Here is a 14,413-nt window from a genome sequence, read left to right on the forward strand (position 1 = left end):
CCATATTCAATATCTAGTGACAAAAATGTTATTGGTAAAATTTTGATAATATATTCGAAGATAATCATCTTAAATGATGATATTAATTAAAGTATCTTAGAGTTAATACCACAAAGAACAAAACAATAAAATTAAAAAGCCCTATTCCAATATCATAAATAGTGTCTCCTTTGCAACTACCTATTTCAATTTTTTAAATCATTAAGAACAAAATAACAAAACATACAATGGATGGGTCCTTATATCATACCAAACATATTTTATACACAAATCTTTATGTTTAACCTAATAAAATTTCATAAAAATTATTTCAATGTTCATAAAATATAAATTATTCTAACTACGAATTGAATCTATTCTTAGTGCTATGTCTATAGCACTATGATTGAATTTTTTTTTTTTTTTTTTTGAAGGGGAAAAATGGGTAATCTATTAAAATTTTAATTAATCCAAAGGAAATATCTACATAACAAGTAAATAATAAAAATATGGTGATGAAAATTGATCTGAAGGAAATATCTACATAAAAATAAATATAATAAGAACAGTGGTGATGAAAATTGAACAAATAATTCTTTGAAGGAAATAAAATAAGGCATAGAAAATTTTGTTTTGTTGAAATTTTAATATAAGAATCATAAGATTCTATAAACAGTACATAAAAAAAATATAATAAACTCAAAGCTGTTATGAAAACTTCCAATAATGCGGATTTAGAACCCAAATAACCTCTTTTAAAGCTTAGTCCATTTACTTCTTTCGGAGCATCACCATTTCTTAGTATGTGGAAAAAAAATTACTAATTTTACATCTATTTTTTCTTTCTTTCTTTTTTCTTTTTTTTTTCCTTTTTTAAGATTTTCATCAAAATTTTCACCAACCAAATCTTGGATGAACGTTTATAAACAGGAATGTAACAATCAATTATTATATATAGATATAAAATTTTCTATTCGGCTAAGCCCATTGCCGGCTAAGACTAATCCATGAGCCTATGACTCGTGACGGCCCAACAACCACACGGCAGAAAATTGATGGGCGTGAGAAAGATTCGTCATTGGTTGTCGGGGCAAACGCTGTCGTTTTATCCTTCCATTATTTATTTATTTTCCAAAGAACAGTAAGTCCGACACCCCCACCAGTCTCCACCCACAAAATGGATACCTCAATCTCTATCCTTTTATGGTTTATACAGTGGGCACTACGTGCTCTCCATTTTCTTCTTTTTTTTTATTTTCTCAAAACCCACTTTTAGGCCTCGTTTGTCATGCCATTTTGTTTTTGGCTTAGTGGGTATGCCCAAACCAAAACCAACTCCATGATTTTTAAAGTACGATAGGAATATTTTAAATTTTGTATTAACTTGGATTAATTTTTCCCATTACAAAAAAATATTTTAATTTTTATAATTCTCACGTGTAAGGAGACAAATAAAATTTGAAGTCATAAAAAAACAAATATGCAAATTGCAATCTATTATAATGAACTATCAATTTTCTTTCAAGTTTAAACTTATACGATTTGGATTAAATATCCATATTATACTTCTTAATATTTTGAATATGAAGTTGGGTAAATATATATATATTTTTTTATGATTGTATTTTGATCTTATACTCGGTCATGCTAATTCTTCTCCAGGCTTTGTTAATTCTTGGATTAAAAAGAAAGATTGTTAAAACAAATAATATCTATGATGTCTGTATCAATTGTTGGAGCAAAGCGGAAAGCCATCAATTGTGAATTTATAACACATTAATGAAGACAAGACTGTCAACCATGGGAAGGAAAAAAAAAATGGTTATTGGAGAATCATCTGGTGCATGAGATTGAAATTGCGTCAATTTCTATGCTAATGCTCCCATGGAGTACCAAATTTTTTAGAAGGAAGGTTTAAGTGAAATATTTTTTTTGTCCTTTTTAGCTGTTGCTAAACCAATGAAGAAAGTAAAAGACAGAGGCACGTTCAAACTTTGAATACATGCAACAATGGTTGGTGGAGGGGTGGTCGAGAGATCAGTTATTGGGACCCAATGTGGACAACTGGTTCGTGACACCCCATGCATAGGATTTAATTTTTGATGGGCCGATTTCAGGCCTCTAAATGATGTCATTCATGGCTGCCATTAAGCTCTGCATCAGAATACCCCATTGCCAGTTGAAGAAGAAGAAGAAAGAAAGAAAGAAAGAAAGAAGAATCCGTTGCTGAGGCGAGCCGGGTCTTTTTTTCTTTTTGTGTGTTGAATCTTCGAAATATCAAACACCCAGAAGGAGATTTGGTTTGTGGTTTGTGGGTTTGAACAGGTGAAATGGAGGGGACGGAGGGAAGGGAAGATCGATCTTTGGCTGAAACCCCGACATGGGCGTTTGCAACTGTTGTTGCTGTCATGGTTGCTTTTGGGTTCTTCTTCCACTTTTCTTTGAAGCATTTTAAAAAGGTAAAGAGAGCTTCACTATCTATCTCTCAGTTTAAATCTTGATATTTGGTTTTTTGTTTTCTTCTGTTTCTCATGAATCTTGATGATTTATCTGTAACAGTGGTTGGAAAAGACCAAGAGGAAATCTCTACTCGCTGCTCTGGAGAAGATGAAGGACGGTTAGGAATTGACTTTGTTATTAAGAATAGGTTTTCTTATTAGGTTCTGTTTGATTTCTGAGAAAATGTAGGAAGATAAAATAACTCACGCTTTGAATCCTACAAAGAAAGAAAATGCTAATCCTAATTCCTAAATAGTTCATTATTTAGAGAGAAAAGATTTATCAATTTATCTTAGCTTTTTCCTGGCTGCCTTAATTGAGTTGGGTTTTCATTTACTTGGAAACTGAAACACCAGAAAACTTGAACTTGTCTTCTTTCATTTTCTTAGTGGCTAAATGAAACCTTGATGTTTTAATTTTGTTGAGACATTTGGATATGTAATATTTCTTCATGTGGTTGTTTTCCTTATGCAGAGCTAATGCTTTTTGGGCTTTTATCTCTGCTGATGGGTCATTGGACTCTTTTTGTGGCCAAGATTTGTGTTAAAACATCAGTTTTGAGCAGCCGATTCTATCCCTGTGTATTAGAAAGTGATATTAAACCCCTTGAGCACATTATCGTTTCAGATTCAAATTATTTTAATGACTCAGCTTTCCCAGATGAGCTGACTACCAGGCACAACTATTGTCCCAAGGTAATTTCCTCCATACTTATTATATACTGGTGGTGCTTTGAAGTTAGTTAAGCTCTTAATATGTTATAGTTATTAGCTGTTTCTCTAATTCAGATATCTTGTATCTACGGTCACTTGGATTGTCATTAATCAACACAACCTCATGATGCTTTCTTAGATCCAAGAGCAGTTAATAGAATGGAAACACGTTGCCCCTAGAGTTGTCCTTCTCAAAATTTTTACTCCCAATAAGACAGGATTCTCAATTCTATTGGTGAGTTGTGCTTGTTGGATGGTATAACTTTGGAAATGGCCTCTACTAATGAGCTCTAAAAGTCCCTGAATCAAATAATTAGTGATTAGCTGTCAAAAAAATGTACTTGTTTAGTTTTTTCTTGATATATATAATTTGGAAAATTGAAAAGGTGGATACAGGTTAAGCAGAATGTCTCTAGTAGATTAACCTATCTACTGCATTTTGGGGGTTAAAGTAGCATGAAAGATTTGGAGTTGTTGGATAAATTTTGGAGATAAGATTTTCAGAATTATGAGCTTAATGTTGATATTTTGGTTTTTATTTTGTGGAAGAAAAATTATAAGCAATCAGGATTTTTCTTTATTCCTGTATGATTACTCTTTGTGTCATTTTTTGGCATAAGGAATAGGAGTATTAGGAAACTACAGGGTTTCTGTAGAGTAAATGATTCAACAAAAGAATACATGGAAGGTAACAGATTTTAATAACATATGAATACATGTTAAAATTCCGTGAGGTCTAATTGAAGAATATACTACATTGGAATCAAACATGCTCCCAACCAAATCACCTGTGTTTTCTGAACAGAAAATCCTGTCACTAGAAATTTCCTATGCCATATTCCGGGCGTAGGACTGTCATTTGCTTCCTCAGAAAAAACCAAGAATGTCATGAAGAAGAAATTTTCTGCTCACCTTTTTGCACTGTCTGACTGTTGTAAATATGCTAAGAAGTTATGATAATATGTAAAACTTATTGGAGATGCTTTGGAAGGTGAATTGAATTTTTATCAACTATTGACTTTGGTTTGGTAGGATATCTTTCAACACCCGTAATTTGTTATCCAGGGTCAAGAATCTTTTGCTTCATATGAAAGCCTTGAGCAGCTTCATCGTCTATTATTTGTTCTAGGTGTTATCCATGTCTCTTACAGCTTCGTTACCATTGCCCTGGCCATGATTAAGGTAAATATTCCTCCTTCTAGGTTATTTTCCTTTTTGCATCTTCGGAGTTTAACCTTTTTCCAGAGAGCATTGAGAGTTTTCTTCTGCTTCATGCAGATTTATAGCTGGAGAAGATGGGAAGATCAAGCAAAGTCAATGGCCATTCAGGGCCTACAAGGTTCTTCATTTTCCAATTGAATGTAATGTGTTTTTGTACATTACTTTTTTCATTTGAAGTTCTTAATATAGGTTCTTATGGAGCTGCCCCGAACAGTATAAGAATGAGGCGACTATCTACTTTCATTTTTCACCATACATCCCATCCATGGAGCCAACATAGAGTTTTTGTTTGGTTGGTAAAGTCACATGCTTGAAATCCCATAGCTTTGTCTGGTTTGTACTATTTCATTGATATAATTGAGAAATAATGTTTTGGTTGTGCATTTAGATTCTTCAAGGACAAAGAAAATTTGACCTAGCAAATCCTTATCCTAATTAATTGGTAAATGAACTGATGTACCACTTCCTTTTTCCTTAATTTTTCTGAATCAATGTGAACCCCATGGATTGAATTTCAATGAACAGAATTTGAAGAGGTTGAAAAATAAAAAATAAAACAGGTCTGGAAACGAAAAAAAGGGGAGTTCGACAAAAAGATTATGCTGGAAAATACATGCAGTTGCTAAGTACAATTTATTTAATATGCTAGTGGCTCAGTCACTACACATGACAGTTTCAGAATAGTTCAACAAACTTTTGGTGTAAAAAACAAGCACTTGATTGGATAGTTGTGACAACCCTTGGAATGAAGGTCTCGATCCCTTTACTTGCATGCATACATGTCTATAATGTTGTTGATGAACTTCAATTTTAATATTGATCAGATTTATTCTTAGCACAATAATTTCTATTACACATATCTAAATGTCATTTGCATTTGATTATTTCAATAAGTATTTTGTTCCATGATAAATGAATCCTCTCTCTACTTTTGTTTTCTTAATAAACAACTTTATATGCTAAATAGGTTCCCATGCTCATTGTTACAATGAATTTCATTTTTCAGTGTCGTACTTTTGTCTAAAATTTCTAACGTTTACTATAGTTTGTCTCAGTTAGTTTCCTGCATATAGCTTGCAAATTTCTCTGTTTTTTGTTTTTGCATTTGGTATTTTCTGGAGAATTGTGATTTTGGTTTAATTTCATGATTTTGTACTCAAATCATTCCAAATTTCAGCTTTGTTTCAGCCGCCAGTTTTGGAGTTCTATAAATCGAGCAGACTACATGGCTTTGCGCTTGGGCTTCATAACTGTAAGTATATTATTTGTTACAATTCAAATGGAAGATTCCCCACCTCTTATATTTTTGTGTTGATAATGTGAACCAGTGATTAGATCTTCATAATTTTATATAGAGGTATTTATGGCAGTCAGATTTACATTTGAACAGTTCTTCCACACAAACTAATTGCTAAGGGTCTTATTGAATCTTAGGATTAGCTGTAGTGGGATTGGAGCAAGGAATCATATAGGTGAACTTGACAAGCTGGAAATTGTATGCTGCAAATTTTGAGCTTGATTTTATGAATGAGTGATAAATTGTGAAACAAATTATTGCATTCATACTATACCACAAATTCATATCCAAGAACTAGATACACATTTCTTTTTTCTTTCATACCCTCACTTGGTTCATGAGTGAATGAGGAAAAAATAAAAAATAAAATCATGAGCCTTAATGATGGGTTGTTTGTCTTTCTCCCTATAAGTGATGAACTAGATTTGAAAGGTCATGCAATTATTAGGCCAGTGTTAATAATTTATGATTCAGAATTGTAATTTCTTTTCCCTCTTAACTATTTCACAACCAAATAGAGAAAAAGAAAAATGGAGCAGTGAAGTTCATGAAATGAAAACTTGCTTTGCTATACATTCTTAAATTTGCTGATATCTTGTCTCATCCTTTTTTTAAAAAAAATTGTAGACACATGGACTTCATTTGTCATATGACTTCCATAACTATATGCTCCGAAGCATGGAGGAAGAATTTCGGGATATCGTTGGCATTAGGTGCCACCTCTTTACTCTACTTTGGGTATTTGAGTTTCCTTATAATAAATTATTATAATGCATATCATTTTTTTCCTCCATTTTATGAACATATTTTCATGACTTACATTGAGGTCATTGTGCATGGTTTGGGCAGTTCCACCTTTAAGTCTGAAACATAAGTTATTTTATCTTCTAGTATGATTTTTAATTTAAGTATTTGATCAGAGAAAAATGGAAGCTTTATTCTTTAGATCCTAGTTTCATGCACTGATATCAAATTGCTCATAAGAGGACAGAAAGGGTATGTGATCAGAGACCTTACAATGGTACTAAAAAGTAGGTCAGTGGCTGAGCTAGAAAATTAGTTTGGATGAGAGGGGAGAGTAGTTGGGAAAAATCTTGGACTTCATTTCAGGGGGAGGGGAAAAGGGCCAAAACTTCATTTGTAGCCTAGTGGTACTTGTAAAATGCATGTAGAATTCCTTGGGAAGTGGATCAACCCCTCTTCGTGCATAATTTTTTCAAAAATTTCATAGGGGCAAGTGTCCCTGGGCACAATGTGGCTCCGCCACTGTAGGTCATAGACTGGATTGGTTAAATGATACTTGGTATATTGTCTGTTCCATATTGGGAATTGGGTAATATGGCTATGAATTTCAATTCTGAGCTAGCAAAGCCTCAGAAACTCTCAGATAGCATCTTTCTTAACCCCATGTTTCTACTAATTATCAAAGCTTTTTAGTTAACATTAGTCCTCAATATTGATGGTTTGCATTCTATGTTTGTTACAACATAACTATTATTTACTTCTTTGCTTCTTTGAGTCCATGTAAATGCATTATGTGGATGTTAAAATTAGACAAAAATAAGAATGTAAAGTTCATCTAGAATCACAAAATGCCTCAAACACTAATCAAATTTATACATAACTCATTAACTCACGAAGACAATTTATTTGCAATTAGGCCTTTTTTTCGCTGATAAGCAATTATTTAGAACTAATATTTGATTTTTTAATTTCTTGCGTCAATTTAGGTGGTGTTTGGATACACTTCTTAATTTATGTTTATAAAAACAGAAGTTAGTAGGAAATCTTGTATAAACAGTAAAGATTTGTTTAAAAAATTTAATATTGAAAATTTTTATTGACTCAAATTTTAAAAAATTTGGTAGTTTTTAAAAACATAAGGAAAGTTCCTACTTTTTGTATTAGAGCTTCTAATTTTATATAGAATTTACTACTACTTTCCGTTTTTAAAAACAAAAAACAGGAAGTGTATCCAAATTCCAAATGCACCTTAATTTTTTTGAAATGGGTGGTTTTTCCTCAGTATGTTGTTCTGTGGCTCGAATCTTAGATCTTCAAAAATGATGTGTCTTCCTTAGAAATGGAGTTATCTTAGATTCTGAAAATGATAAGAGGAAAAACCTTAAAACATTGGCTAATAGGTTTCCTCTAAAGTTCATGATTTGTGAAACACCTGCCTGGAAGGTATCAGGTGGTATTGTCAAATAGAGACCAACACTGAAGAAAAATATCATGTCAAATTTAGTAAAAGAGTATTTGTTGCAGCAGCTGCTAATTTGAATACACATGGACACTTTGGTCATTCTCCTTTTAGATAAATGCATCTGGAAAAACTGCTTTTGCTTTGATGTTTCCTGATACAAATAGACATACTGTCAGTCTGTCACCAATAGAATACTTGTGTGAAGAACTTCAGATAATGCTTATTTTCTTAGACTGCCACTTTAATGTGGCTATGTAAAAACCAGTGAAATTGTCATGCCGTAGCAAAAAGGAAGAAAGAAAAAGCTACATATTGGGATATCACGTTGCAGTAAATCACTCACAATTCCTTTTGGCCTTTTTTGCAGTGTGCCTCTCTGGATTTATGCCATTTCATGCATTTTCCTAAATTTTCATGGTAATTTCCATTAGTCCTGAACTTTCTTCTTGCCAAGCTAATGATTGAAGAACTTAAATATGGTATCAAGCAACCACACTGAATGCTTCCCCAGTTTCAAGATTATTGCTTGAGCTGCAATTGTGTTTGTTTTCTGCTGATGTACACATACCAGTTTAGTTGCATCAGTGTGTCTGAATTGCCATGATGCAGAATCAAAGATTACTTCAATGAAGTGTAATGCAAATTAATTTGCATTTTTTAGGACCACTTTCAGAGTGTTTGAACGATTCATGGAAATTGAACAGCTCAACGTCTTTTACATGGGATAAAAAGGTAGAGATCTGTCACATTTTGGGGCCATTAAAGAAAAGGGGAGCCATCACAAAATATGAAGTCATTTGATCTCTAAAAAAAGGGTTGTGTGATCCAGTTAGAATTTACTGCCCCTTTCGCCATTGCCCCCATTCATAGTGATACCATTATGGGGTGTGTAAGGAAAATTTACATAGACACAAGTTTAGGTGACAGTGGCTTCCGATATTCCTCCCATTCATGTTGACAGGGTGAGAAAAGAAAATTATACATGAAATATAAATGAAGCAATTCAATTTCCAACATCTGAGCATACTCTTAGCTTTTGTTTATTAAATTTCTAATCCTTGTATTTACTTTTCTCTCTCTAGCTGTTGAACTAACCTCTAGAGTATGGACTGTGTTGATCCATAACCAGGAACCAATGTTTACTATTGGCTTTCCTTCCTTCCAGCAATTGTAAGTCCTCGCCATTAAAATATCCTTTGAATTCTTTATTCTTTATCACCCAGAATTACGTTTTACTAATTTTTCTCTCCCTTCTTTGATGCATATAAAAGTTAATCCTGCTGGTTGGCACAAAGCTGCACCGCATAGTGGTAAAGTTGGCAGTTGAAATCATGGATACATCTCCACAGTTGGGAAATCATCAAGTAAAACTGAGGGATGAGCTCTTCTGGTTTGGGAGGCCCAAGCTCCTTCTGTGGTTAATACAATTGATATCATTCCAGGTGAATGAGGAAAAATCTTTAGTATATCATTTCTAAAATTTTATCTTGAAACTGATTTCTATTCATGGGCTGTTGATTTGCAGAATGCATTTGAGATGTCAACATTCATCTGGTCACTGGTAAGAGCTGTTATAAGCTTAACTAATTCTTATATGGTGATGTTCTTTGTCTAGTAATTAAATATACATGAAGGACATGTCCATCATAAATATAAAGACAGTTATATCATAGCAATAAATTCAGAGCATAGGCTAGGGAAGTGGACTCCATTCATGGAGTAGTACCTGTGAGTTTGTTTAGGAATAGGATCCTATCTATAGTACTACTGTTCAATTTTTAACTGGCTAAATTTGGAATAAGTTCTATACAAATATCCCACATTTCCTGAAAACAGGGTTCTTGCTTTTTGTATCAGATAACCAATTATCTAATGCTTGTTAGTTAATTAGATGGAAATTTTCACTTGGTTGAATATAAGAAGCAATATTGCTTCTATTGTTTCCTATAATAGATGTTTATGCCTTTCAAGATCCAAACTGAAACATATATATCATGTTAAGGTTTTAATATCATTGAACATCCGGTTTCTATTCATAAATGGATACTGGCATGGGTTGTAGTTGACATTTTACAGAGTGCTTATGGATCACACACAACATGATGGGCAAGTAAAAGTGTGTTTATGTAATGGGACAGATTGTACTGATTTATGATGCTAAATCTATTTTGATTTCCAGTGGGAAATTAGAGGACCTTCCTGTTTCATGGAGAATCGTAACTTTGCTGTTATCCGCTTGATATTTGGGTAATGTAATCTGTTCAACTTTACGAGTCAGAACCCTTTTGCTTTCTTTTCTCCTACGATTGTGATGCATATGTGTTGAGCATGGCATTGCAAATCCAGTTGATCAGGAGAAACTTGTATATTTATATGTTATTAATTACTGCAGGGTTGTCTCCCAGTTTTGGTGTAGCTTTATCACATTCCCACTCTATGTTATCATTACACAGGTTTGCCTTGAAGCTTTCTCTTCTTCGGGCCTTAATCAATCTCTTCTTCTTCGTCTTCTTCATTCTAATCAATATTACTTTGCCATGTGGTTGCAGATGGGCTCCAGGTTCAAGAAAACTATAATGTCTGAAAATGTAAGAAAATCACTCCATGGATGGCAGAGGAGGGTAAAGGCCAGACACAGCGGTGCCCCTTTTCCACTCCTCACTGCAACATCAACATCATCCCTGTCATCCTTGTGCCCTTTAGAGGATGAGATGGACAGAACTGATCATGGTGCCTCAAGCAGCAAGGAGGGAAGCTACTCAATACTCGAAGACACCTCAACTCCATACCAACCAGTCTCTCTAGCACAAAGTCCAAGTTTTGAAGTCTCACCAAGCAACAAGTCACCGGTCCCATTGCATTGTGATCCAATCCATGACAGTTATCACAGTGACGAGGAGGAGGATCAAAAATGATAATGGCAACCATATAGCAGATGATTCCCCTCTTCTTCCACCTTCTTGAACCTCTTTACTGTTGCTTGTATTTTGTTTTGTTTGGCTTTCTTCTGTTTGTTTCTTTTTCTGTTTTCTGGCTTTTCTTGGGGGGTGGAGACAAAAGTTTTCTATTGAGCAGCTGTTGTTGAACATCCTATGAATTGCTTAAAGAAAATTAATTACTTAATTATAAAAATTATATATATATTTGTAAAAAAATCTTATTATAGAACTTTTTTTTTTTTTATCATAATTGCATTATGGGTGATCACATACTTATGAGTGATCGCATGCTTAGTAAAATGCACCCTAATGTTAATTCATATAGTTTTTATTTTTTTTCAAGTTGTAATTATTATCTTAATTTATTTTTCATAAATTTAACTTTGAATTATTATTATTCTTATTTTTGAAATTTAATTAAATAACCACTATATAAATAATCATGAATTTATGCATATATATATATATATATATATTTCATATGTTTACACATGCACAAGATAATTATATTAAAAGTACAAAGATATTTTCATATTTTTATAAACATCTATAACAACATGCATGTGTAAACAATATCCTAGTGCTATAAAAAAAACAAAGAAAGAAAATGAAGAAAAACAAGTAACCATGTTTACAATAGGTAGATTTGTATAAGCCTTGTACACTTGGTATAAGTATCTTACACATTTAGTACAAACGACTAATACACGTGCAAAAATGTAAAAAAAATAAAATTATAATTGACATTTATGTACGTGTAAACAATATGTCAAATGATTTGATATCGAAAACAAACTATGAGGATCAAGAAAAACATACAAATAGAGATATGTGAGTGATATATGATATTCTTGTTCAAAAATTTTCATGGACTTGAGAGCAATAATGCAGATTATACACCTTTCAAAGCTATTATTAGCCTCATCTCCCCCTAAAATATAATTGAACTAAGGTAAAAAGTTATTATCCCAAACAATATCTAAGTTAACATTTGATATATCTTTCAAATATTGAAGTATCCATTTTGTAGGTTGCTAATAGACCTTTTCAAGGTGATGAGTATATCTCTCATTACAAAATTTGTATTTAAGTATTTGACTTAAGACAAATAATAACATATATAATATTTCTAACTACATTGGCATAAAGAACACATGAAATATGCACCACTTTTGCAATGTACTTTTTCTACAATAAGTACAATTTGTTACTTTTAAATCATAATTAATTTTCATGTCCAATATTTTCTTTACAACTTCGAAGTCTTTTATCCCAAGCTTTCTCTTACTTCAGACATATTATGAAACAAAGCTACGTATCTTAAACAAAACACTTAAGAAAGGAACGAATTTGGTTTTCAAAACTTTTTCGAAAACAAGTCTAATTAAGCAATAAATATAAAGAGAGAATGATAGAGAGATGCAAACACGATTTTGATTTTATGGTGGTTCAACAATTCCTACCTACATCCACTCTTTTTAACCTCCTTTTCGAGTAAAGGTTTTGCTAGTTCACAACTTTCAACACAAGCCTTCAAGTTTCTACACTTCGATTAAATGACTCCAATGAGCTCTTACAATACTCTTCAAGTTCAATCCCAACTCCGAAGCTTGATACACTAAACCTTGCTCAATTAATGAGGGTTTAATCTCACTTAACCTATTTCAATGATTGATCAAATACAAAAGAAGTTAGGATGAACACAAATGGGGTGCGCTAAAGATGATTTGTAAGTGAATAATTAATGCACTAGAGGATTGAGAACTTTGAAAAGAGAGAAATAAGTAGGTAGAAAATTCAATGTAAGTGTTCTTTTCTCGGTAAATGAACACGAGCTCTCAATTTATAGAAAACCAAACTTGAACACCTCAAATAGCAAAATAAGGCCTCAATCGGTCGAGCTCCGGTTTGACCAATTAACTAGTTGTTAGGTATTTAATGCATTATAGATGACCATTGGTTTTTTTTTTTTTAATCTTCGATTGACCTTTAACTAGGCTTCGATTGGACCTTGACCACGAAAGGTGAAGCTTCAAATAGGAATGCAAACTCTTTGGGAAAAAAAGAAAATCTTTTTGACCTTTAACCAAACCTCCACGGGGAAAAGGTAACTGGTTGAATCGGTTCTTAAATAATTGAGTCAATTTAGGTTCCTCTTGACTGATTGAACCTGTTTTGGTTTAAAACCTTCATTTTTTCATCCTAAAAACTTTCTAACATATGCAACATCTTTAAGGGACTTTATAAGTCAATTTGAAATCTTTTTGTTTAAGGTTTGTGAGATTTTACTCAATTTTAGATAATTGATAAAACATTAAAACTTAATTTTATGAAAACCAAGTGTGAATGTATGCATGAAAATGATTTAAATCCTAATTGGACCCAAAAGGATTCATTTTCCTGGGCTTGATAAGTCTTTATGCATCCGTAACTTTAATTTTCTTAAATTATTTTAATCAAAATTGTCTTTTCTTTGGATTTTCTTGTTTATAACTTGAAATTTGACTTGACTTAAAATCATTAATTCACTTAACCATATTTTGTTATCATCAAAACGAATTTTAAAGAATACTTAGGCTAACACATATCATGAGAGGTAATTAACATGTCATTAGAAAATTATATTAAATAAATAAAAGAAATATTAAACAATTGATTGTAATAAACATAATCATCATATTCACTTTTAAAATAACTATAACAATCATAAAGTATACAACAGTATCAAAATTGATTTAAGCAATAAAGAGATATATTCAACAAGCAAACATGATCCTCTATACATGGAATAATGAATCCCTTAACCAAATGCATATAAATCCATTTTTCCAACTCACTACACAAAAACGCAATCTTGAATTATTGTCCTAACATTGTATCAAAGAGAGTGATCATTGCAAGTAATATTATAATTCAACTATATTTGACAAATGGAGAAAGCACTTTCCACTATAAGTGGACCATATCCTTTTGAACGATCCTAGACCCCAATATAGGAGCCTAGCATTGATGAATGGGTTGTGTCTTACGACCAACTTGTTATGGTGATGTAGATGATGGTAAACTCATAAAAGTCTAACTAGTGATCCCGACCTTAGAAGGCCCAAAAGGTGTTTAATAAAAGAGCTTAAACAAAACGGGATTGCTCGCAGAACTATCCATCTTGATTGGGATAAAGTAGTATGACTAGGAAGTTGCTAGTGGTCGAGGCATGCATATACTAGCATAACCTATCTATAGAGAATACACCCAACTACCCAATGAAAAATGGTAGAGATAACCTTGACAACCAATGTTCTTGTGCATAACAACACCATCGCCTAAAAACGCATAACTATCTAACCATTAGCATCGTACTAAAATACTCATATGCCAACATGATAATTGTTAGCTCAATCAGGGTTAGATGATTAAGGTTAGGGTGATCTATATAAGAAACATTGTAACTCCAAAAGTGAAAAGGTTTGTTCAACTACACACATCGATCAACTCTAATCCCTTCACCATATAACCAAACAATTATTTTTAGCTTGCATTCCTTATTTTTCTACTTAACATT

General features: G+C 32.6%; 1 protein-coding gene across 2 annotated transcripts; it reads left to right on the plus strand.

Annotated features, from left to right (window-relative positions):
- The first annotated feature begins 1,800 nt into the window (after window positions 1–1,800).
- Window positions 1,801–11,003, plus strand: LOC100233068 (MLO-like protein 4). 2 transcript variants are annotated; one of them, XM_010650710.3, is made up of 16 exons: window positions 1,801–2,210; window positions 2,305–2,438; window positions 2,539–2,596; window positions 2,953–3,173; window positions 4,257–4,373; window positions 4,470–4,530; window positions 4,602–4,708; window positions 5,590–5,664; window positions 6,337–6,422; window positions 8,283–8,332; window positions 9,045–9,085; window positions 9,187–9,357; window positions 9,441–9,476; window positions 10,095–10,162; window positions 10,308–10,368; window positions 10,465–11,003. In XM_010650710.3, the coding sequence occupies exons 2-16, from the start codon at window positions 2,310–2,312 to the stop codon at window positions 10,828–10,830; spliced, it is 1,647 nt and encodes a 548-aa protein (XP_010649012.1). In that variant the 5' UTR covers window positions 1,801–2,210; window positions 2,305–2,309; the 3' UTR covers window positions 10,831–11,003. The 2 variants fall into 2 exon arrangements, with proteins under 2 accessions (XP_010649012.1, XP_002265520.2); XM_002265484.5 differs by having other exon boundaries at window positions 1,801–2,438.
- Window positions 11,004–14,413: the final 3,410 nt, after the last annotated feature.

Source organism: Vitis vinifera, chromosome 4 (assembly GCF_030704535.1).
Source record: "Vitis vinifera cultivar Pinot Noir 40024 chromosome 4, ASM3070453v1".
NCBI classification, from domain to species: Eukaryota; Viridiplantae; Streptophyta; class Magnoliopsida; order Vitales; family Vitaceae; genus Vitis; species Vitis vinifera.

What these genes read in the sequence shown, in the direction of transcription:
- LOC100233068 (XM_002265484.5), top strand. Translation starts at nt 2,310, where the DNA reads ATGGAGGGGACGGAGGGAAGGGAAGATCGATCTTTGGCTGAAACCCCG. An exon ending in ATAGAGTTTTTGTTTGGTTG is followed by an intron (nt 4,709 to 5,589) that starts GTAAAGTCACAT and finishes TCCAAATTTCAG; the next exon opens with CTTTGTTTCAGCCGCCAGTT. An exon ending in CATTTTCCTAAATTTTCATG is followed by an intron (nt 8,333 to 9,044) that starts GTAATTTCCATT and finishes ATCCATAACCAG; the next exon opens with GAACCAATGTTTACTATTGG.